The sequence below is a fragment of the Oxyura jamaicensis genome, chromosome 7 (genome assembly GCF_011077185.1).
Source record: "Oxyura jamaicensis isolate SHBP4307 breed ruddy duck chromosome 7, BPBGC_Ojam_1.0, whole genome shotgun sequence".
Lineage (NCBI taxonomy): Eukaryota > Metazoa > Chordata > Aves > Anseriformes > Anatidae > Oxyura > Oxyura jamaicensis.
The window spans coordinates 39,352,191-39,377,746 of NC_048899.1; the positions used below are offsets into that span (position 1 = coordinate 39,352,191).

Genomic DNA, 25,556 nt, shown 5'->3' on the forward strand with positions numbered 1-25,556 from the left:
TAGACGATGACAATCTGTATTTCTCATGTGGGTGACCTGAAGAAAAAATTTCTAATAATTGTCATGCTTTATTTGTCTCTGCACCAGCCGGTTTGTTTGGACTGCTGACACAGCTCACGCTGTTGTAATGCAGGCATGCATTACTGAGACCTGGGGAGATGACCTTTCTTGCTTCACTGCTGCAAGGTTTAGGCTGTTCCCTAGCTCACAAATGTCATTCTGTTGAAGTGGAGTTTATGCTTTCTACTAATGTAATATTCCTTATTTCCTTAGATCTTCACTGAAAGTTGTCAAGGCAGCTGCCCAGGTACTGAATACGTTATGGCAATACCGAGATCTCCGTAGCATTTATAAAAAGGTAGATTACAAAAGTAGCCTCCACTGGAAAACAGTTCTACAAAAACTGTTAATGCAAAGCAATTTATTTTGTTCTCTTCTTTTTACCACTCCACAGGATGGATGGAATCAGAGTCATTTTATTACACCAGTATCAACACTAGAGCGAGAGAGATTCAAATCACATCCTTCCTTATCAACAACAAATCAGCAGATGTCACCTGTCATACAGTCAGGTCAGGCAAGACATGAAAAATGATTTGCCAAAGGGGTTTGTGTCTCATTTTCAAACTCAAATAGCCTTTCAGTTTGTCATCCTGTCTAAAACATGGAGGCCATGCTGTGTCTCCTCTGTATTTAAACATATAAACAACACTCCACAAGTATTTCGTGTTCTCTGAATGTTACCTTAGCTGATATTATTGTCAGGTTCCATATTCCACAGAGTCTGCGAGGTGTCTCTACAACAGCATTTTAGTTTGGATAAGAAGCACTTTGCAGCCAATCTCCCCATTTACTCCTTAATGCCATTCAAAGTGCAAACAGTCTCAGAATGTGTGAATTGTATTCCTTTTGGAAGAAACTAAATTAGATGGTATGCTTCCAGAGCAACGATGTATTGTCTGATGACAGACATCTAGTCCATGGGACAAGATTAGATTTAGTCCTAAGTAAAATCCTCAAGAGTGTACAGTGTAGACATCTGGATTTTGCCACCTGTGCCCTCTACAAAGCCACTCCTTTTGTGCTGCATAACATGGCAGGGTAGATGTAGCCTCACAGAACATGTGCACTTAAAAGCACGTAAAGAAAATACATCAGCATGGAACCTATTTTCGTTCCTTGTAATGTTCCATTAGGACGAGCAAGACAAATAAAAAAAAAATCTTTCTTTTCTGACTTCTCATTTATTGCAGTAATCTCCCCTTTGTTCCTTTAACATTTCCAGGAGTAGGATTTAGATGTTGGACAGGGCTGATATACAAGGCTTCAAGTAGGTTTTTTATACTCTTCATTTAGCATTTTATTTTATCCAATTTACCTTTCTATTTTTGTGTGAATAGATCTCCCTTAATACTAAGAAATATGTATTTACCATGACTGCTAAAATAACAGACCAGCTCCAATAATACAGTTGTTTAATTACTCCTTTTTATAAAAGGAAGTCCTCACATGCTCCTTCATAACATGGGTGAATGAAAAATAGACAGGAATTTATTTTGCTATAAGCAGTACACCTATAGTGACTTAGGGAAAGAAGACGTCTTTCATGCGCATAGTTCCCCTCAACCACCAATATGCAGGACTGATTTCTTTGTCTAATATCATACAACAGCAGACTACAGTTAACAGTTGCAGGGTATTTTGTAATTCTGATCTTATTGTGTTCCTCATTCAGTTTTCTCACAGTCCTTTGGGATTCCAAGAAATTGTCCCAAACAAATACCCCTTTGTCATTCTTGAACAATGTGATACCAAAGGCAGTTTTTACCTTTACACCTAATCACCAAGTTGCACGTACTGTCATCAAAATAACATCTTGAACTTGGAGGACTGTTTAAGCTATGTATCTACAGACAGAGCCAGAAATATCTTCTCAAAATAAGCAATGACAATGAAGCGAATACTGCTGTGGTAAAATCTAGACTGTTCCCTCAGCCTAAGTGTAAAAGGGTATTCCAAATCCTCATCTCAGAGTTTTCTACCCCTAAGATATGCTAACAGAATGACTTTGTTGCTCCAGTTCTGTGAACTACACATAGGAAATACGAGGGGACGTTCTAACATAATATTCAGAGGCTGTTACATTTCAAAGAGAACTTAGTTTTTTTTTTTGGTTTTGTTTTTTAAATCCTAATAGGAAGTGTCTGTTTTTCTGTTCCAGAGTATGAACAGGCTTAAATTATTATGGTAGAAGTTAGGTGCATAAAACATATACACAATGAGCACTGTGTCAGCAGCCTTGCAGATTACAGCGTACACAGTAGATGGGTGGTAGAACTTACACTTGGTCTGTAGCCATTGTTCTTTGTTACAGTCACTTGATTGTACACGTACTATTATTAATACACACATTATATTGAACAGTTTCAGAATTTTAATAATGCCTCAAAAATCAACCTTTAAAGCTATGAGTACACTAGGAAAAATACCAGTAATTAAACTATCCATAATAGCACAAAACTGTGAGATATGATCTAATGGACACGGCTAGTGGAAGAAGATATTAATATTTTGAAGCAAAATTTCTAGAATTTGTTTTTAAGTCCGTAAGTCGGCAAAACAGTTGTCTGTGAAAGAGAAAAGACTTAGCAGAACAAACTGTTTACAGCTGAAGAAGAGATTCAACTGTTCACTGTAATACCACAAAGTAATCCGTTTTTTTTATCTTACAATGGTTGTCAGCCAACTGGAGCTGACTGAACGGCCAAGATTCACTTCTGCATGCTAATGTAAGAACAATAATACAAGTCTGTGTGTGGATCACTTCAGCCAGGCATACTGTAAAGTTTTCTGTTCCTGTCTCAGGTGATATGGTGGACTTGGAGATTTTATTTAAGTACAACTTACATAAAATCATAAACTTTAGCAAACAAATGAACAACTACATTTGTATTTGAGTAGCTGTGCTAAAGAAAATTCTCACAATGTCATATGCAAAATGAAATGGGTAAAGTTTCTTATTTTAGTTGTAAGCATTATGGAGTAATGACTCGCTGTAATACAGAGTTTAAATGATAATTTAATGGTATGTTGTTGATAGCTTTCATAATTGGTGTCCTCCATACAGGAAAAGCTGTGTAAGTAGTTTTGTCCTTTACACACAAGTTTACTCACTTCATTTGCTAATCCTTGGGGAAGGAAGGGATGAGGAGAGAAGAGAGAAGGTTAGGTCTGAGAAAGGCTTTTATTGCACATACTGGTAATTTTTATTTTTTCATCAGTTGGCAGCACTTCTTCATCACCGGCTTTATTAGGAATTAGAGAACCCCGCTCTGAATATGATAGAACACAACCTTCTATGCAGTATTATAATAACCAAGGCGACGTCATTGCACATAAAGACATATATACTGGTAAGATATTTGTTAGGTGAACTCTTCCCTTGGGGTGTTCAAGGAGAGGTTGTACGTGGTGCTTAGGGACATGGTTTAGTGGGTGACATTGGTAGTAGTGTGATAGTTGGACCAGATGATCTTGAAGGGCTTTTCCAACCTTAATGATTCTATGATTCTTCTCCTTATATAAGGAGTTTATACAACCATAATATGGACAGTTGCATTAGCAGGTCTGTTAATACTTAATGTTGTTTTCCATTTTTATTCACTTATATTCACTGCATGAAGAACAGAAGAGGTTTTTCATCTCTGCTATTTTCTTTAAAATTGCACACGTTACCAGAATAAGAGGAGATCCAGTTTATATACTGGGAGATGAGATGTTTGGAAATCTCATTTTAGTTTAAAAATGTATTACAGAAAATTGTTTTATTATGCACGTTATATTATTATAACCATACATTATATATGTGTGTGTATAATGTTATTGTATTATAAAACTATACCAAGACTTCATATTTTCCCTGTTTTTACTTTTCCCTTCTTACTATTTGATACAAGTCACAAAATAAGAGATGACAGTAAGTAGGGAGACATTTTTTGTATTAAAATTAGTCTAATGAGTAAAAACAACAGCACAAAAATTCCTCAGCTTTAATTTAGCTACTGCTTAGAGTTAAAATTCAATTGTATTTTATTATTATATTATTAGTAGACTCTAAAATCTGAAGACTTGGTTGTTTGGGTGCTACATATTTTTTTCTAGATAATATAAGATTAAATAGACAAAAGAATAATGGTTGAAGTTGAGGCCATTAAACTATTTTCTCATAGGTTCCAGCAAACCTTCACCAATTTACATCAGTTCCTACACCTCACCAGCAAGAGAACAAAATAGACGGCTACAGGTGACTCTGAAATTTTATTTTGAAATGATACTGATAAAAGGACAGCCTATGGTGTTTTAATGGAACTTAAAAGAGTTTGAGTATATTTTGTAATATCAGAGTGTTTTGGGTAGAGTGTATCAACACATTTTTTAATTTGTTCTTGGGTATTACTGTACTTAAAAGTACATAAGCTACTGCCAGTTTACTATTTTGTTTTCTTTTTATAGTCACGTATTTTAGTGACTAACCATATTTTGTTATGGTTGGATCTGAGACCACTTTTCTGACTTGACAGGTATTTTTGGTAGCTATGGTCAGGTACTGTATTTTTTGTGGATGCTCTAAAAATACTACTTTTGGAGAGCTACTAGCTTCCTAGTGAATGCAGGAGGAGACATGCAGGTGGACAAGTTTTTCCTGCATTATATTCATTTAAACCTTAGATACATTTCATGGAGGTTTGAAACCTTTGTTATTGTCATCATTGGTAGAGCTACACTAAACTTTTTAAGGAAAGGTTGTGTATAATGCATGAAATGTTTGAAAACAAGTATTTTCTCTGTTAATTAAATTTTTAAAAATTATTTTTCTTCCACTTTGTCAACAGCATCAGCAATTGTATTACAGTCAAGAAGATGCCAACAGAAAAAACTATGATGCATACAGGTTATATTTGCAGTCCCCACATAGCTATGAAGACCCATACTTTGATGATCGAGTTCACTTTCCTGCTGCTTCAGAATATACAACACAATATGGACTGAAATCAACCACAAATTATGTAGACTTTTATTCCACCAGACGATCTTCTTATAGAGCAGAACAGTACCCAGGTTCACCTGACTCCTGGGTGTAGCATCAAAGGAAGAAAATGGTGTATTTCTCATCTTGCTTGAGAAGAAATGGAATTGCCTCATTTGTTGCTTTGGTTATGAAATGTGAAAGTGAAATAAAAGAAGGAACAAGGAAGTGTTTTGGTTTTGGAGGTTTTGTTTTGTTTTTGTTTTTCTTTTTGAATGAGGAATTGTCAGGAAGAAAAACTGGAAGGGATGGATTTTTTGCTCTGTTTAGATATTAGGTATAATTACTTGTAGTTCCTGTAGTCTGGTGAGGGTGTGGGCGATGTGATGAAAGGTTTGAGAATTGAGTAAAATGAATTTGGAAAGTGTGTAGGTCAGAGCAAATTAAAGCTGATTTTTTATGTGAATAAAAGTCTTGGTCTGATAGTTTGTACAGAAAAAATAAAACGGATGCCCTTGTTTTATTGCTATTACTAAATGTCAAGATTGTATGCTATTATGTTGTGTAAATTTCTTTCATTGGTGTAAATATGAAAATGCCATGTTGGTTCAAAGTGCCATCCATTTGTAATGCAGTGTGTCATTTTAAAAGGAATTTGAAACATCATGCACAAAAAAAATCCAAGAAAATGTTATAAAATAATTAAAAAAAAAAACTTTTTAAAATGAATAGTGTAATTTTGAAGCACAAAGTCTAGTTCAGTATATCTACACCTCTCCAGTTCCTTTCCTATTTCATAAAAAAAACTTCACTGCCATTTTCTATGCACATGGAAGAACAATAAATATGGAAGTCTCATCCATGGAAAGTTGTTCCCTGTTATTTTTATTATTATTTGCTCTGTGTGGTATTCAAAAACAAATACCATGAATGTGAAGTCTGATCACATGTTTTAAGCAGGTTAAGTATATCAAAACCACTTTGGCCATTCAACAGTCCATATATTCCAAATTTGTCAGGCTGGCATACCAAGGTGTGAAACTATGTACTTCCCTCCCTTTATTCCCTAGACTAGTATTTTTACTTTAGATGCAGGTAATCAAGATATTTCAGAACCAGAACTTTATCCTGTTTTCTTCCTACCACTTCTCTATTCCTTCCCCCTTCCTCCCCCCCCCCCCCCCCCCAAAAAAAAAAAGTATTTTTTTGCTTTCAGAGAAAGTGTAGTCTCCATGTTGGCTAAATTCTCCTTGGATTTATTTATAATTCAAATCATTGATTATTTTAAGTAACTACATCATGTACTTTCCTCATTCTGCAGAATCTCTTAACTTCATGCTGTTCATAATTATTGTTCCCCATCATTGCAATTTTCTTCAGTTTCCAATATTGCAAATATCCTGATTGCATCAGTGAAATGATAAAAGGTAAGCAGAACTGCTCCAAGTTTAGATAACAAGGCAATTTTTCTATGCTTGGTTGGGCTACCCCTGCCTCCTGATTGTACAACGGGTAAGAAATTAAGATACAACTTGTTACTTTTACTGGGCTGTTTACTCCTTAACTTTGTACACAGCTATGACATTCCCCAATGATTACAGCATGATGTGTTGTTGAGGGTTGGTGCTGTGCAGATTGTGCCCTTTCTTTCCTAGAAGACTTTTATTTTTTTCCCCTGTTAAGATAGAAAATAGTTTCCTATTTACTTCAGCTTGAGTTTGGCCAAATTATTCTTGCAAGAAACACTGATCTTGCATCAAGTTTTAACTACCTTCAGAGTCATGTACAAGCTTTGCTACACAGATTAATGTAGATCAGTGTTGATTATCTGGTATGCCTATTACCTACTAAAGGTGAGCCAAGTATACTTAATTGGTATTTCATTGTCCCAGGAAGATTTAAATTAGTTGTAGACAATACAATAGTAAACTGACAGGATCATAGTCTGTTCTATACATAGAAAGAAAATACAGTCTGTATTTTCTACTTTGAATCTGCTAATACATCTCAAAAAAGCAGGTAATCAATGCAATATAGCAAACAGCTGTATGGAGTAATGATTTCTGAGGCTGTTTAATCAAGATCAAAAGCAACAAGACTTAGGACAGCACTCCATCTTCTATGTTATAGCACATCTGTTTACATTCACTTACATTCACTTTCTTTTGTTTTTACTAGTCTTACTTATTTATATATTTTTGCACATTGCATCTTGATGCTATACTCATTAAAATTATGTTGGTTAATTTCTCTTTACATGCAGTTTCAGACAATGTGTGAAAGTGGAGAAAAATAGGGCACAATTTAATCTTGTTGTTCATTTTCACAGTGCAGACTGGATTTGGGCCTATTTCTAAGTGTCAAGAGCATAAATATAAAGCAAATCTTTTTATAATCCACTGTATTCACAATTTTTGCATTCATATTGATAAGCCAATGAGGAAGATAAAAGATTGTTTAACTTTCGAAAAGTCAATGTCTTAAGATAGTGTAATGCTGATTTGGAAGTGTTTTTTTTTAAAAAAAAAAAAAAAAAAAGAAAGCTCACAGCTGGGCTTTGATTTATGGTCATCCAAAGCAGCTTAGTGCAAATTAACATGAGTTCCTCTTTTATATTATTCTTCCTGGATTGTTACCCTAGGTCCAGAGCTGTACTGCTTTAATCATACGGGTTAAACATTTTTACATCTGTTTTTATCATGTGCTACCACATTACATTAAAAAAAAATCATTCATTAAAATAGGCCTCTTTTGACTGAAGACTATGTAGTTAAGTCTGCCTGTCTCATCAACACCTTTGTGCATTCTGTCATTAACCTTCAGGAGGGAAGATGATAAAGAAACTGAGTTTGCTAGAGCTTAGGTTAATGACCTAATGTGAAACACAACGTTACTAGAGCTCATGAAAGCTTTAAAACATCAAGAGAATGAAAACAAATCTTTTGAGATTCTTACTGAGATTTATCTTTTTATGTAGGACACGTTAAGTTTAGTCATTAAGCAGATTAAGAATAATTATTGAAATTCCCAGGATGTAGTGGTTATTATGATAAGTATCTGTAACTTTGATGTAAATCACTTTCTCATTTTCTTGCTTTATTTTCATCATTACCATTCGCAAAGCTCTTTTTTTTTAAGAAAATATCAGAACAGCAATCATATTTATCATCTTTATAAAAAAGTGTAATATAAACACAACTCAAATACCTCTGTAGAAGGAGATCTGTCTAGCTCCTGAGCCATGTGTGTTTTACACATTTTATGTTGGGATATTTATTTTACCAATGCATTTTTCTCCTCTTCTTATTTTAGTTTGATCATCAGACTATATTTTCAAGTGTTTTTCTTCTGATTAAAAAATAGGATTGAAAAAAAGGGGTTGAAAATAAAGGGCTGTGTCAAATGGGCTGTGAACTTCTGGACTTGGTTACATAAAATTATCTCCTGTGGGACAAGGTCAAATTTAGGGAAGAAACCAAACTAAATCTACAGTTTCTGTATTGGTGTACATAAAAAGACTGTCAAAAATTTTATTTCAACTTTTTTTTTTTTTTTTTTAAAAAAAAAAGGCAAAGTAGTCCATGTGTTCTGAATATTTTTACAGGTACAATTAATAACCTGTTTTTAATATGACAAAAATACACAGCAGTGATTATTTGTTTTAAGCTAAATTAAAATTTGGCCATGCCTTTCCCCATAGTTGCTGAAATATTATAGAAAAGGATATAGTTAGCACAGCATGATCGATAAACATGCATCTTCACTAACTCAATGTGCCAGTTACAATCTAAGGAGGAGGAAAGAGACATGCGGTTTGAGCAGTATATGGCAAAACAAAATGTGGGTTCTTTTGAACTCCATGGAAAACATACCCGTTCTTCATCTTTCCAGACAGAAAAAGCTTATCTCCACAGCAGCTGTAGAGAGCATTGGAATACAGCTTCCTGTTTCTGCATAAGCATATTTCTGCATAAAAAGAGGAAGAGAGATTGTGCATAAGCCTTAAAGTACTATTTGTTCCAGTATAACAGTGAGGCTAGTGTTCAGGGACTACTGCATATGGATAGCATTCACATACTTCTAGAAAACACTTTCCATTGGAACCAGCCTAGTTGTGTCAGTTTTGAGCAACAACTGCAGGCTTCAAATCAAGGCTGATTCATTCAAACTGCCAATTTTAATTTAAAAGGGACCTTTCTAAACACAGGCAGCAAACAAAGAATAGACAAACACAGACAGCTCACTGCTTTTCCCATTTCTTTTTTCTCATAGAGACAGAATCAGCTCTCACCAGGCAGAAGTCATGGCTTTTTAGCATCCACGTATCAGTCCTTGAAGCCAGGAATTCCCTCATCAGTCCAAAGCCATATGTTCTTCATATCCTATTTTTATAACTGTCTTCCTACTCCACATTTTCCCTAGCATTGTGCTTATATATTCCTAATATATCACACTTAAAACCAAAAGAAAACAAAAAACATATCATGACAAATAAATAGTGCATAAAATACTAAGCACAGCCAGCTTCTGTGTGTTCCACTCCACCCATACAGCTAATGATTACAATTTTACATGCAGGATTGAAGAACTGTTGAGAAACAACACAAACTACTATTTTCCTCATGCAGTAAGTGACCTCTTAAAGAGAACTCGTTAACCAAAGTACTTGGCGACTAAACCTTTCAATGTATGCCCCTTTTTCTACTCTTGGAATATCAGAAAATGTATGCTCTTTACATTGCCGATTTTGGCACAAAAGAAGCAAGGCCACAGCATAGATTTAATTTCAGGATAACTATTTTCCCACTTTAAAAATGTCCACATTCCAAGTTAACGAAAGAACTTGTCTGGTCTGAAATTTCTTCTCGATTGATCAACTGTCTTGTATTTACACCCCAAAACAATAATCAGATAATTAAATAGGATTTACAGCCAATGGGTTCTCCATACTGATTCATACCTGAGCTTGTAAATGATAAACCACACCGGCTTTCTTTTTCACTAAAGCTGAGATACCTGCTTTCTTGTTTTTAAAGTGCAAATGCTTTTTATGATTAACTTACATTCTTCCCAGCTCTTCTCAGGCAGCATCCTTTTCCTCTGGCTAAAAGGAACAGTGAATCAGTAGACTTCTGGTCTCCTGTTGAGAAAAGACAAACCATCCAAAGCACAACCACTCCAAAGAAAAGCGACCATGCTCAGCAGGATTCCAACATTCTTGCATGCCCTACAACTGGCAGGAAGGTTATGATGAGTTTTGTAAGGTTGATGTTTGCATCTCTTTGTACAGCCAGCAGCATCTCAAGCAACTCAATTAGTAAGACTCATATGAACACTTGCTCTTGTCCATATGCAATTCTTTACAGGCATCCATCGTGTTGTCTAAGAAGAAAGGGGCTTCAGTGAGCTCAAAACCAATGACATGCTACTTTGGGAAAGAATGTTTTCAAAGTGACTTGCTAGCAAAGTCACTGTGCTGTATTTTTCTCTTACAAACTAAGCCAGATGAGATAGCCACAGCACCACACCCCCAGGTGCGGGTTGGCCAAGCCCACTCACTGATGCAAAGTTTGTTCAGCTGAGCTTGTTGCTCTTGTGGCAGTAGTTCCCAGTACCCAGCAAGCACAGCCAGAGCTACATCCCAGCTGCCGATGCTGTGCACCCTCATGCGCCTCCACCAAGTTGGGGCAGCCTGACAGGAAATGATGGGGAAGCCCCTGTAGCTGTACCGGTTGCCAGAAGGTAAGACTGCCAAAATTCCTTCAGTTTGGATAAACTCTTCCCATTTTGCCAAGCAGACTGCAGAAAGGGAAACTTAAAATGGCTGGGTTTTGTGAGCCTAGACCTACAGCAAAAGGTCTGATGCCTTGTAGGCCAACTTTTTCAAAGGAATCAGTTGCAGAGGCCTCAGGCCTTGCTCTGAGTACTGAGCGATGTTCACCACCTATTACAACCATTTTCTGTGAAGAGGTTATAGCATTTTCCAAAGCTAGAACACAGTGTGACTACAATATGTTTGGTATTATGGAGCCTGTAACATCTGACGATAAAATTATTCAATTTATTTTCTGTCACATTGCCAGGAGAAGATGTCAGTGGCAGAGCAGTCTTCATGAAATTCAGCCATGAACTTGCAGGAAATTCTAAATTGGAGCATGCTGCTGGCTAAATTCTCTGAGCATCCTGCTGTTAGCTGAGGATTTGAACAGTGTCAGAGCCTGAATCCAAAACTCAAGTTTTTAAAAGATTTGCACTTCTGATCATCAAGTCAGATTTGAAATTGATTTGTCAGTCACTGAATCTAGGAAATGCAAGACAGAAAAAGGTCCAGCAATTCAATTTCCTTTCCAGCCAAGCCCCTAAAATATGAAAGTGTAGTATAAGGCTGGAGTACATAAAACACTGTTTGCAGTATGATACTACTTCTTGTTAAGGAGAAGACCTTGAGCTTTTACCTCAGGCAAGACTAGATCAGGAGTAAGGCAATGTTCAGAGCATTCCTGCAGGGGATACGGAGAAACATCTCTTCAAACACATCACGGAGGTGGGAGGAGTCATAGTCTGCAAAGAAAAATGGAAATCGGCAGCAAGATCCTTCATTTGCTTACTATTACCATCACAGAAGTGTTTTTTACAATTTGTTTCTTCATCCAAGGATGTCATTATGTTATTAGAGATTTGAAATACCTTATATTTAGATGAATAAAACCTACAGAGCATTCATCAGTTTTAAATGCACATAGTTTCAAAAATATGAAGTTTACTTTTTGCTCTTATTAGGTATCCCATGGTATCAAAATAAATAAATAAATATGTTTACTTAGCTTTCTTTATGGCATTTTAATTAACCGGAGGGTTGATAATTATACCATAATTAGACTTGCTCATGTAATCATCCCAGCTATGCTACTTTGATAAAACCTCATCAGATGTGTTTAAAACTGGAACATTCTAGAGAATATTCAGATTAACCCAGAAAAACGATTCTGATCAGCTTTTGTGAATATGATGTAGAACAATCAAATCCATCATCAATTATATAGCTTCCCACACCAAACATCTATTCTGGAAAGCATACTGAAAAAAAAAAAAAAAAATTTGCAAAATAATTAACAAAACTGACAGACGTAATACAATAATACATAGACATAGATCAGGTACTGTACAGACAGCTTGATCCATTAAGCCCCTCCTCAGGTCTGTGTGGGACTGTGTGTCTGCACAAACCTGGTACAAGTTTCAGTAAAATATTTACCCTGGGCAATAATTTATTTTGGATGTGTCTTTCAAAAGCCTGTCTCCTCAGTTTTGAGAATAAAACAGGGAGACCTCTGAGGCTTGTCTAATTTCAATCTGCCGTAAGCATGATTTCATTTATTTAAGCATTTTAAAATAGTCAGTGCCTAAACAAAGCACTCACAGTGCTGCATCTCTAAGACTATCAGCTATTTCAGCAGCCAGAGCTGCTGTAGGTGAAAAGCAATAGCATATATTTTCCCAATGAAAATCAGATGTTTAAGTCTTTATAAAACCTGTAAACCACCTATAGATTAAGTGCTGAAACACAAGAAACTGAAACACAGGCATACTTTATTTTTCCCTTAACTTTGTATGTTGTCAAGGAAGGTGCTTGAAGGAAAAGAATTCATTCAATTTTTCTAACTTCTGCATATGTTTAGTAAGTTTACTCAAAAGGTAACTCAATGGTTTGTGAGGTTTTAGCATAATTCAATATGATTATTTTACCCCCTCTTACTGAACAGTTACATACTCTGTATAACTTTCTGATAAGAAGAAAAAAAAAAAAAAAAAGCTGAAAAACTCCATGCTTTCATTCTTCAGTGGCTTACAGCACTCTCAAGGCTCACATTTTCCCATGCAATGACTCACATCTGGGCTGAGACCAAATTCAGAGTTCCAATATTGTACTGGGTCTGGCTGGGATGTTAACTTTCCCTGCAGCAGCCCATACAGTGCTGCGCTCTGCACTTGTAGCTAGAACAGCAGTGGTATATCACACCAGTGTTGTGTCTGCTGCTGAGAAGTGCTGGCACAGCATCAGGACTCTCTCCGACCCTCCTAGGGGGTGGGCAAAAAGTGAGAAAGAAACATCAGCAGGGCAGCTGACCTAAACCAACCAGAGGGATATTCCATACCATATGATGTCACACTCAGCAATAAAAGGTGGAAAAAGGAAGAAGAGGGGAGGGGTGGGCTCTCGTTGCGAAAACATCTGTCCTCCTCCCGAATACCAGCTACGTGCGTTGAGGCCCTGCTTCAAGGATGTGGTCAAGCATCGCTCATTTGTGGGAAGTAGAGAGTAATTTCTTTCCTCTGCACTTCCACATAGCCTTTACTTGTTTTGTTTAGTTATTCCCTTTCCCCCTCCCTTTTCCCCTTTCCCTTTTTTCCCTTTAGTTGAATTGTTTAATTAATAATAATATTTCCTTAATTATATATATATATATATATTTTTTTTTCCCCTTTTTAATTAAATCATCCTTATCTCAACCCGTGAGTTGTTCTTTCCTTTACTTCTTCCCCTCCTCATCTGAGGAGGGGGAGTGAGAGAGCGGTTGTGGTGTTCAACTGCCTAGCATGGTAAAACCACCACAAATATGGATACAGCACTTTCTAAAAAGATACTGGGCATATGAAATCAGGAAAGTCTACTATATCAGCAAACTCAACTAGAATGCATTACTTAATAAAAAGCATTGAATGATATCAATCAGTCTCATATGTAAGTAACAGTGTAGTGTTTGACATGTTATTTCTGTACAATACCTTCCACTTAAATGCAAATTCTACAACCAAGCTTATTGTAGTAAATAAGCTTCATCTGCTGCTTACATCAAGTTTTAATATTGTTTTGCTATTAAAATGAAGCCTAGGAAAGGCCTGCTCATGATAATATACTATCACTCCTCTGTATACAAATGCATGTCAGGTATCCCTCTAGATTAGAGAACAGCAGGCTCTGCTGAATCAAATTTATATAAAACTAAATTCAAATGAAGGAAGCCATAAAATAAAGCCTACAAAAAAACGTTATGTGTTACATAATCCAACCTAACACAACCTTTCAGAATTTGTCTTTCTGTTACTATGTTGGTTGAAATTGGGTCTCATTTGTACTCGTCATAATTATTCTTCAAGAGCAGAAAGGTAAAATCATAGAATCACAGAACCCTTGTCATCTCACCTTGTCATCTACCTGTACAAAAACACCCCCACAGTGGTAGGTGTGTGTGGAGAAGTTGCCTTGTTTCTTGGTCAAAAAGGGTCACAAAGGTCAGTGGAGAGCTGCAAAATGTGGAATTTCAGATCAGATCAGCACCAGCATTCTAGAATAATTACAGTTCATGAGAGAAGGAAAAAGCATTTTGGACAACTGTATTCAGTTCAGACTAGCCCTTAATTTTACATTGATTTCACTTAGGATATTAGTATGTTGCGCCTTTTGCTTGGGAAAGTAATTATCTGGCTGGAGGAGATCACAGAATACAAATGAGATTTAAAAACAGACTAACACACTTACATTGGATTGTAGTATGTGTCTTACACTAAAGGAAGGAGAGGCAAAACAGGTTACAGTTGTGTTGGTAATTTGTATTGCACATCAATCTGTCTCCTCATATGTGTAACTGGAAACGCTGTAATGACAAAACACTTTTATAAAACACTGACTATGAATTCAGGGACCCCAGTTTGGGAACTATACCTTTAACCCACTTGGATTCTTGTTAAATATGTATCTTTTATAGTATGGAACTCAGTGCAGGCTGCAAGCTCTGTCCAAGAAACTGGGTAAATACCCAAGTTGTTAAATGAGCTTCTTGCTACTGCTAGCAGTGCAACTTCCATATACCCCAGACAGCACATGCACGTCCTCTGACTGTAACATGCATCTATACAAAACTTTGTAGGGAAGTTAGGAAGCAATAAAAAAGTACTATTGTGGAGAAGAAGATTAACATTTTTATTCCTATTTCTAGTGAAATGAGTTCTGGAGTAGTTTCACAGAAGTGATCTTTTTTTTTTTTTCATTAGTTACTGAAGATCAGGACAAGAGCATGCCATATGAAAGCTCTATGTGTCATAGCTAATGTGCAGGCTATCTGAAATTTCTAGGGTGGACTTTCATCTGTTCATCCAATCTAATCACTAACATGGTGAATTTTTTCGATTCAGGTATCTATCCGTGTGTTAGCAGAAGGCCTAGTGAAGCACAACAGAACCTTCCAGTAACCAGCAGCAATGTTACCCTAGGAAATTAAATGGCCAAAGTTCATAGCTCCATCAGTGGAACTACTAGGAGGAGGGTTAAGCATATGCACAGAGCAGAAAAACAAACATTTACTCATCCACTGTGAAGTTTGTGGCTCTAAGTATTTTAAAATAGGCCCCTTCCCTATAGCAAAGGGATTTAGTAATTCTAAGAACGGTGATGATTATCTGTACATTGCCAGTAAGAGTAGCAAGAAGCTGCACATTATATCTCAAGTATCTCAAGTGACACGCTGGCTCATGCAGCCAAACAATTAAGACAACAGTTTCCCTTGTCTGTGGAACCTCTCCAGTTTTTTTTTTTTTAAAAAAAAAAAAAAAAAAAAAAAAAAGTAAAAAAGCTAGAGCAATAGAGCAAAGTTGAAAGAGAAAGCTGAGGAATTTTGTGAGGACAAGAAAAAGTATCAGAACAGGAGTGCTTTGTGGAGTCTGATAAAGAGAATGCAATGGCTTCTTTAGGATACTATCATATGTAACTGCCCACTCCATTGCTGAACATGGACATTCATACATAATGCTAAGGTTTTGGTTCTCTTTATGAGTTCAAAGCATTTTTTGCTCAAACTGCATAAAGCGTTAACATGTCTCCTATGCATTATTTGAAGATCTGGGGAGTGCTGCCACGGAGTCGGGGCAGGCAGGCTAACATGGACAGATGGAATTCCAGGTGATGATCACTCACTCCCCTTCTGAACAGTGGCCAGGAAAAGCGCGCACTGAGGCTGCATTTACTGGGAAGGTATGCTGTTAAATTACAAAAATAGAAAGAAAGCTCTTGCTGCTGTGGTTAGTCTAGGGAATAAAAGTAGTTATAAAAGAATGCAGTGGGTGTGGCAGTAGCTAATAACAAGCCGGGTCACAAAGCTGTCTGGTACAGCTGCCTGTAGGCAGTTTGCACAAGGAGCACTTACCCACCACAGGAAGAAACAAAGTTTAACTTCTTATGGCAGAAGACATCAACAGTGCTGTAAAAAGCAAAGCAGACACTGCCCTTGAGAGAACAGGGCAGTAATGTCTCCATGGACATCCCAAAGGCAGGACAAGTGTGTCAAGTGAGCCAGTGCCCTGGTCTTAGCCATGAAGGTGACTACTCCATGAAAGAGTCCAAGGGCAGGCCAATAATCGCAGGCACTCCATCGCCTTACTACTTCAGGGCACCCTAAATACTGGTAAACATCTTTACACATACCATTTCTTTTTCATATTAAATGTATCCTTGTGGTCTGTTCTACTTTTTATGAATTACATGAAAAAGAATAGTTCAAGCAACAGGATACTTAGTGACATAATTTCTAGCTAGTTCTTTAAGGTACATGTAGATTGCTTTTCCTTGGCTAGGAGGAGTATGAAATGAATTATATCCAAGTGCATCAGCACAAAACAATTACACGTTATGAGAAGACATTGATCTGCACTAGGAATAAATGCAAAAAAGACCTTCCACTAATTACAAAGACTCATAATCAAGTCACAGCACTGAATCACAGTTCATTGACTATGTCCTAAAATTATTCAAATAGTTAAGTAAATCCAGAATCAGCTGGTGCTTCCCCAGATTGACCAGAGAAGTACAGGAAACTAAGATCATCCTAGCACCTGAAATGCTGACTATTGACAATTTTCCCTCTGCATAAAAATCAGTCCTAATATATGAGTGCATAATATGGGAACAAAATATGTATTTCTCCAGCCTGGCTATAAATTCCCCAGCACTGCTATTGATCCAGATCCTATTTAAAGCTGCTGCTCATCCAGAGAGATTACTAAAATGTTGTGGAAGAGATTTATCTAATTCCAAATATTGTACACAATTATAATCCCGAACAGTGAAACAGGGATAAGGTCATTCATTGACTGTCAAAAAGGCATTTATTTTGAACCTATAGCTTGCTGACATTGTTACACATTCAGACAACGGTAACTAAGAAACTAACCATTTCATTGGTATGTTAACCTGTAGAGTTGTCTGCTCATGCCTGACACAGGAAGGCCTACAAAGAAAATTCCATTATAACCCAACTGCAAAATCCATCCTGTTCTGTTGTTCACCAGTTGTGAAGTTTGACAATGAAGCTTGTAAAAAAGACTAATAAAAGCCACTCTCAGATGTTCTTTTTCAAACTTTTCCCACATAACAAGTAAATTTCTGAGACCATTTGCTTGAACAAGATTGAAAATGACACACATTTGAGAACATACCTTAAACCTAAGAAAGTAGTTCAGCAGAGCCTACTAACTTAACTAATTGGTCAAAAATGTATGTCACTCTGAAAACGTCGTGTCTGCATCTATTATTTTGCAGACTAGGCTGCCATGCATTTTTCTTTCCTTCAGTGATTACCTTCCTAATCTAAGTGGTCTTAAACTTATGTTCAAGATACTGTGTCAGCTAATGATCATGACCATAAAAGCTGTTTGGACCAATGTTTCAGAAGCTGTTGTGCAAGAAGCCATTGGGACAAACATATTAAGATAAAGATTTCTCTGTAAGCAAGCAGCATGAAACTTCCCTAGTGATGCACAGGGGTCTAAGCTGTGTACTTTGAAAAGCCTGTCTGTTACAAGCTATGAAGATCTGGGAAAGCTCTTTTCAGCTTGCCAGCTCTATTTGCCCTAAAAATAATAAAATCCTCTACTTCTTGACCACCGCCTAGTGGCAGCTTGTCTATACATAGTTATATCTATGAGCTTATGATATACTTTTGTTTCCCCACCAGTATTGTACAAAAAAAAATCCTGCACTTTCCAAGCAACATGTAAACAAGATCACAAGGAAAATGTGCTTTCCCAAGACTTCCACAGCCTGCAACCCAAAGTATTTATGCACTCCACATGACTAGGACTATATACATTACTGCTGCGTACATGCTGATCCAATTCTACAGTCTGTTGGGGAAAAGAGAGGGGTCCCTGCATCTCTGCTTCCTCCTCCTTGCCTTCCAAGTGACTGGCACCTCAGTAGATACACAGAACGAGCTACTCTGTACAACAGTGCCTTTGAAAAAGCTAATGGGGTAGCAACTAGAGAAACACTTGAAATTTACTTGTCCTCAGCCTTGACCCATTCACTCAAATGAGGCAAGACTGTAATCTAGCTCACAAGGTGAATGTCCCCATAATTATCACACTAACAATGGTTGTACCAAAACTAATTCTGATTCTTCAACTTTAGCACTGTTGAATCACTCTTATGACATTCTGTGAAGACTATCAGTCAAAACATTTTCTTTTTGTTCAACTTCTATTTTTATTCCTCTGTGTATGTACAGCAATGACATTTCAATGCCATACTACCACAGTGTTACCCCTGCTATCAACTACAACCAGCCAAACCTGAGCAGAGGCAATTCACAATTCTCTTCCTCCACTTTCCAATTTATTAATATACTTACAAGGATTATCACATAATCACTACTGTTTCACAAAGCCGCTCTTTCAGCAGCAATTACTGAAGAATTTGAATCAGTTTCTACCCCCCGTTAAAAAGGTACGTTTGTTGTTTATGCTGGGTTGGGTATGAAATTTCATCTGGTAAAGGATTACCATCCAATTGCTGAATATCACGTGCCCTCTAGTGGCTCGTCACTCTAACACTCGAGTTGCTTTTGTGCACTTACTCAAAGTAGATACGAAGACAAGTTCATTTGCAGCTACCTAGCTCCAAGGAGCTCAGTGTCACTTGGCACATAAACCAATAATGATATTATAAACATTTTGCTTTGCTTTCATTACCTACCATTAAGCTCTGTTTTCAAGGACAAAGGCCCAAAGCCATGATCAAGGGCAACAAAATACAGGGAATTCTCATGTTTAGTCTTTAAGAACCATGCCAGTATCTAAGGAAAGAAGAGTTACTAATATGATATGTCAGAAATAATGAAATCTGTGCAAGGGATCTCATACAGCTCAGTGTGTTGCAATTGAATTATTAGAACTTACTTTTTCCATCACCCAATGAGATACATATATATCTCATGTATATATCTCATATATGTGTGTGTGTATATATATATATAAACAAGGATATTCAGGTGGATAAATCACATGATGACAAAGTTTAATCTTTCTAGTCACTTTGCCAACAAAGTTACTTTATAACCAAAAACTAGCAAGAAAGGCATACCTTCTCCTTAATGATATTACCCTCCCTCTTCCAGCACTATTATTCAATGACTGGACACTTTTTTTTTCCCCTGTAGTCTATCAAAATCTTGGTATCCAGATCAGAATCAAGACGTGAACTTCTCAGATTTCCTAGGCCCATGGGGAAGAAACAGGTAAGCTGTACAGACATGAAGCCAGACCTCCTACAGATTTTGTAGAAGGCATAATATATGCATTTGTGAACAATTACAGCAATATAAAAATCACTGAATATATGCCTCCTCTATGCTTCAGACACTTAACAATAATGTTCTTTACAAAGCTATTCACCTTTACTCCAAACTAATACAAAGAGACAATACAAACACAGCACAGAGAAAAAAAAAAATATTTAAAGCATGTATTAATAAAAAATGAATCATACACCTGCAGCAGAATCATTTTTGTTTCTGTCATGTCCTTGCAGCATCTAAAATAGCTACACTGACTCAATTGAAAAATGTACTATCTATGGCTGAGCTTAAGAAAACAGAAATAATACTTCATCACTCAGTTAACGGATGTGCAAACAAGATCAATTTATATCGGTAATCACAAGTTAGTAATTCTGACATTTGAAAAGAAGCAATACTGGAGAAAAGGTGGATAAGGAAAAATACTGCAGAGTCATGAGGAATAAATTTAAGAACATAGAGATATGAATAAAAACCATGATACATCAGGAAGATATTCCATATTCCTATATGCTGAAGGGTCTGTTTTAGACCTGGTCTATGCCTGGTGTATAATTTTGCTAGTATCAATTAGCTAGATTAGATCAAGTAATCAGACTGTCTGCTTGGAAAGAAGTTCATTCTTAATTCTGCCAAGTAATTTTGTCAGACTTAGCAATCAGGTAGTAACTTGCCAGTGGAGTGCAGATTCTGAAAGACGAATTGTCACAAAACATGAAAGAGCTCCAAAGCACTGAGAGCACTGCTCAAAGACAATTCCTATAACTCTTGTCGCTTTACCACGATCTGAATTCTGTGTCTTCCCCCAGGCATGCCTTCATTCTGAATTAAAAAAAAAAAAAAAAACAAAAACAACAACAAACCAACACAAAAAAATAACACCACCAACTAAACAACAACAAAAAAACTTTCTAAAAATATGTATATTAAATAAATAAATTATATATATTATATAAATTCCATTCCTAATTACCACCACTAAAATAATCTATCTTCAGCATCAGCTGAATATCTCTGAAGCCTCATATCTTTGTGATCACGACTCCAGTGGAAATAGGACAGCTGCACTATCCTGTGGTCACATTCATTCCTCCCACATAGACAAACAAGTCTAATGATCTCCAACAAAATACCGAAATAAAGGAAAGTGTAATATCTAAATAAAGGAAATAAAGCCAAATTTACATATCCATGCTGATGTTGCGGTATTTTAATAGCGCCAAGTGTTAGTTTTCAAGAACAAAGTATTCTGATAAGTATTATGCAGGTATGATTCCCCTTCACAGCAGCTTCTAGTTTAAACATATAACAAGAGATGGAGATACCGTAAACATTGGAGATAAATAAAAAGAAAGTGAGTGGAAGAAAAACAGAAAAAAATGGTGAATCATACCTAGTATCATAATAAGTCTATGACATCAGCTTATTATTTCTTGTTTAAGCCAAGTTCCAAAGATTTTCACACACACAAAAAAATAATAATAATAAAAAATCTGGAATGACCTACAATGGCACTAAACTTTTGTAGTATTAGTGCTTTAGGCAACACACCAAATCCATATTATATGATTGCCTTATCCGATAAGGTATGCACCAGCTCCTCTCCAAATGATATGGTAAAAAACATTTTATTTTATGCTGGACATATCCTGTGATTAACCCTCATTAGCAGATTGTAGCACATGGCTTTCCTTTTCGCACTCACGATTCCCCATTATATGACTAATACAGCCTGGGTCAATGGTTTGATTTGCCCCTATGGGTTTAGCACTAAAAGCATAGACTCATGCCAGATGACCCACAATCTGGATGTTAAGGGCACTGAAGGGGTTGTCTAAGAGACAACTCTCTGAAAAGCCAAGTTTAAATATCCAAACCAACGGATCCAAACCTAAACCTATTCGGAATTGCCTTCTTTATCAGTTTTATAGCGTTTGAGGAAGATATTACAGGAAGCATGGATGAGAACTGTAAGGCTCTTATGCCTTATTAGAAATATTGTTTTGCCTTTAACTCAAGCCGAGAAGGACTTGTTTTTTGTATTGAACTGTGCTGGTAGACAAGGGATGGAGATGGTTACCTCAGTAACGCTGCTCTCTATCATTTTAAGCAGAAGCATGAAGCCAGTGTATATCATTATTAGGTGTCATGGTATCCAAAGAATCCAACTGATTCAACTGTCAAAATACAAGTCTGAATTGCAGGGACTGAGGTAACACTATAATGAAGAAAAGAGTTTGACACTGACCTGCATGCAAGCTGCAGCAAGGTAAGCAGGTGCACATGGGTTTTCCACATTCTTCTGCTCTCCTCACATTATTTATTTCAATTTTCTCATGGTTGATTTTCTTCTTTATCTTGCTAGCAGGTTCAGCAGCACCTGGGAGAAATTCATTTTCCTATGTGAATTCTGGGTTCACTCCCCCAAAAGCAAAAGTAGGCTCCCTCAGCACATTAAAATAACAGCTATTTACAAAAAGTATCCACCAGTGGGGGTATGTCTGATCTGAGTAGATACACTCTCATGAGACCTTAAATTTGAAATGAAAGCACCATGGACAGGAATGACTAACTCAACTGTCCAAAATATGCCAATAGTGAAAAACCTAAGTTCACAGCTCTTTTACAATGCCTGTCTAAGAACTATGCTGCTGTTGGGAGAAGGAATGACATAAGGATTTATTACATTTGCTATTGCGTGTGTCAACTTCCAGGACAGAAACTTATTGACAATATCTAATAGTGATGAGCATGCAAATAGAAAAATAAAACTTCTGGTACTTAACCAGAATAAAGAGATACTGACTTAGCTTCATTTGTCATTGCTATTAGCAGAACACAGAAAAAAGAAATGCTGTATTATCTTAAGGAACAGTTCCCAAAACATCTGATTCAGCTCAGATAAAAGAAGGTTACCATACCCAGCTCATACAAATACCCTGAAAAATCAATATGGCTCTGCTGAGGCAGAGTAACATTAATATGAAAATCTTTAATTACTGAACAAATACTTCTTGAAAAGTTTCTTTTTATCTCTCCTTCAGATCATCTGAAATAAGTCATTTCTCCAAATAAAAATGTCATCATCCATTTTAAGCTAAATATTTATTGGCAGAGACATGCAGTACTATTGACTTCAATATTTGCAAAGTAAGATGCTTTTCTAGGGAGGAAATTGCTGCATACCAAAGCTATTTCCTGCCTCATACAGAAACGAATACATACAGAACTGAAATATCAAATAGATCTGTTTTAGACAGGATGTCCTTTAACTTTTTCAGCTCTAAGAATCCCAGACAACAGTAGTCATCCATCAGGGTTGCTGACATGCTGCAAATACCAACTGTTTTCTTATTCCATGTTCTCTTCTACTTTCTTTTCTACTTAATTTTTCCCTCCCGATTCCACTTTTTTTTTTTTTTTTTTTTTACATTCTCACCTTCCTCTTGTTTTTAATTCTTAAAATCCAAGAACAAGACAACCCCCAATAAATCACAAAATTAACATTTTTTTCTTGTTTGTTTTTAGGATCTCTTAAAGAGCTAGTTTTTGTGACAAAAAGTTTTGGCACAGCAGAGCAGAACACGTTTACAGCATATGATGAAAAATCTCTGGCATCACGTATTATGGTTTCAGCAACTGCATGCAGATAAAATTAACACAGTCTCATCACAAGATACACAGATTTTGCTCTGACTCAGGCAAGGGTTATACTTGTATGATTATTCAAGAACTGTTTTTTAAAGCAATGTTATATTGCAGCATGATAAAACAGGAAGGGGTGGTAGTACTCTAGCATTGCTTTATATTGTCCTTCACCAGCACACAGAGGCACACTGAGTGGAGTAGGACTCGCCTTCTACTCCACCTGCTCCACCTTGTTTAATGCCCAAGGGCCTGAAGGTCCCATTATCTTAATACAAAAGATTACCATCACTGACGGAATCAAGAAAATAACAAAACGCAATGATCCACAACACAGTTTACACCATAGATGGTTAACATTAGAAAATAATTCCTTAATGGAGTTTTTAATTTTAAGTACTGAAAATGAAACCGTGAATAAATATATCCCACATAGATAGTTGCAGATTTGGGCATGTCTACTTCCAGCTCTTATATTTCATTGAAAGATTATTATAATTAGACATTTATCTCGGGTGATGTTATTTCTACAGAAGACATCTCTTTGAACAATGCTATTTCTACATGGGATGAAACAGGATTAACTACCATAACTCTGGGATTATAAAAATCACAGAAAAAATAAATAAATAAATAAATAAAATCTTACTGATAATACAGTTATTTTAGAATTAAGTACTAATCATGCCAACAACATCAAATGGAGAAAGAGAAAACATTCATGAATGCTACCTTTGGAAACAGGTCCTTTGCTGTTTTCAGCAAGTTCTTCTCTTCAACTCTTACAGAGTATTGCAGTAGCCATACTACCTTGAAACTGGTCTGAGGCAACAAAAACAGTTTAAGAAACACTCTAGCTGGTTGGATGTCTTCACTGTCAATGACAGTATTTAAGCAGAACACACCATATTCATTAACACTGTAACTAAGTTATTATTATTATTATTATTATTATTAAAGAAGGAAAATAAATTACAATAAAATACACATGGAAAATTATCTCAAGTCACACATGAAACTGATACTTGTGCCATCAGTGCTGGAAAATTCTTAACTGGAGCCTACCATGACTACTGATAGCTATTTAATATCTTAGGCAATAAAGAAAAATAACAGATGTTCCTTATTAGCTTCAGGTCTGGATGTAATTTTCAGTGGTATAGTATTTTATCACTCATGTTTCCTCCTTGAAAATGTATTTGTTCACAATTAGCATAAAAATCACAGTTATTTTATTAACAGGCTCAATTAAGGGCAAAATTATGGTGCTACTGAAGGCAAATGAATTGTGGTCAAAGATTTCATTTCATGTCACAACTTTTCAAAGAGCAAATGCTCTTCTGAATGACTAGGGTGGATCTTTTGGCTGAAATGATGAAATACTTGATAATTTAAACATTATAACAAGTAGGTATTTTTAATAAATTCTGTGAAGCTTTTATACAACTTAAGTAGTTTCTAACAGACCTGGTAACAAAAGATTTTTTAAAAACTTATTAATATAACTCACAACAGAGAGAAAGTATCTGTGCCTAGTGATTAACAGCCTTCTGGGCCTGATTTCAGAGTACAAGTAACTGTCTGGTACGCTGCATGTATATTTTGGATACCATGTACCCAAAGTATTTAAATATTTAGAAAATGACAGCGATTTTAATGGATTCTTTCTCATACATGAACAATAGCTTCTGAGTATCACCACCACCTTTTTGTGTTGTCAATGTACTCCTGCTTAGCTTTCTTCTTTAGACACATTCTCCAGGATATCTTGCCCTTAGTGGTTCACAAAAAAGTAGTTCTTCATGCATGTCATTACTGAAACAGGATCCAGCAAATACCATTAGCTAAAAATACTTTCAGCTAACTGCATAGTAAACCTGTGACAATTCACATGTGTCTCTTCAAATCTTCAACAATAGTCCCTATATATCTTCCAATTTTTGTCAGTATTTGCTGACAAACAAATGCATTTTAGTTTGTTGTTGAATTGTTTTCCATGTATTATTTCAGCCATTTTTACCATGGCAGGAAGTGTTTCCCCAGTGGTATGTGATATTTTATTTCTGTTATTAAGTAAGAAATCTTAAAAGAGGCTTCTAAAGATTTATTGATTAGTGAAATTTTGTAAAGTATTGGATTGAGTATAACATGACTAAAAAAAAAACACTGAGAGGCTTGTCTTTACATTCCAGATGCTTCATTTTTAGAAGTCTGGCCTATCATGATGGCTTCATACTATCGTTAGCTAATGTTGCATG

At 36.2% G+C, this 25,556-nt stretch overlaps 1 protein-coding gene and 1 long non-coding RNA gene across 10 annotated transcripts in view; one reads left to right on the plus strand and one right to left on the minus strand.

Annotated features, from left to right (window-relative positions):
* The window catches only part of PKP4 (plakophilin 4), a 74,612-nt gene extending 68,718 nt beyond the window's left edge, over window positions 1–5,894 (plus strand). For all 4 annotated transcript variants that reach the window (XM_035331835.1, XM_035331836.1, XM_035331834.1 and 1 more), the window contains 5 exons: window positions 274–358; window positions 455–572; window positions 3,282–3,413; window positions 4,230–4,303; window positions 4,893–5,894. In XM_035331835.1, the coding sequence (XP_035187726.1) occupies window positions 274–358; window positions 455–572; window positions 3,282–3,413; window positions 4,230–4,303; window positions 4,893–5,141 (658 nt within the window). In that variant the 3' untranslated portion in view covers window positions 5,142–5,894. The remainder of the gene's footprint in view (window positions 1–273; window positions 359–454; window positions 573–3,281; window positions 3,414–4,229; window positions 4,304–4,892) is intronic.
* A 2,697-nt stretch (window positions 5,895–8,591) lies between these two features.
* On the minus strand, window positions 8,592–24,602 carry LOC118169984. Of its 6 annotated transcripts, none has more exons than XR_004752413.1 (3): window positions 24,031–24,602; window positions 21,902–22,033; window positions 8,592–11,587 (listed from the first exon to the last, which is right to left on the minus strand). It is a non-coding gene; the product is annotated as an uncharacterized LOC118169984 (long non-coding RNA). The 6 variants fall into 6 exon arrangements; XR_004752415.1 differs by lacking the exon at window positions 24,031–24,602 and having other exon boundaries at window positions 8,592–8,943; window positions 10,090–11,587; window positions 21,902–22,304; XR_004752411.1 differs by lacking the exon at window positions 24,031–24,602 and having other exon boundaries at window positions 8,592–10,166; window positions 10,586–11,587; window positions 21,902–22,296.
* Window positions 24,603–25,556: the final 954 nt, after the last annotated feature.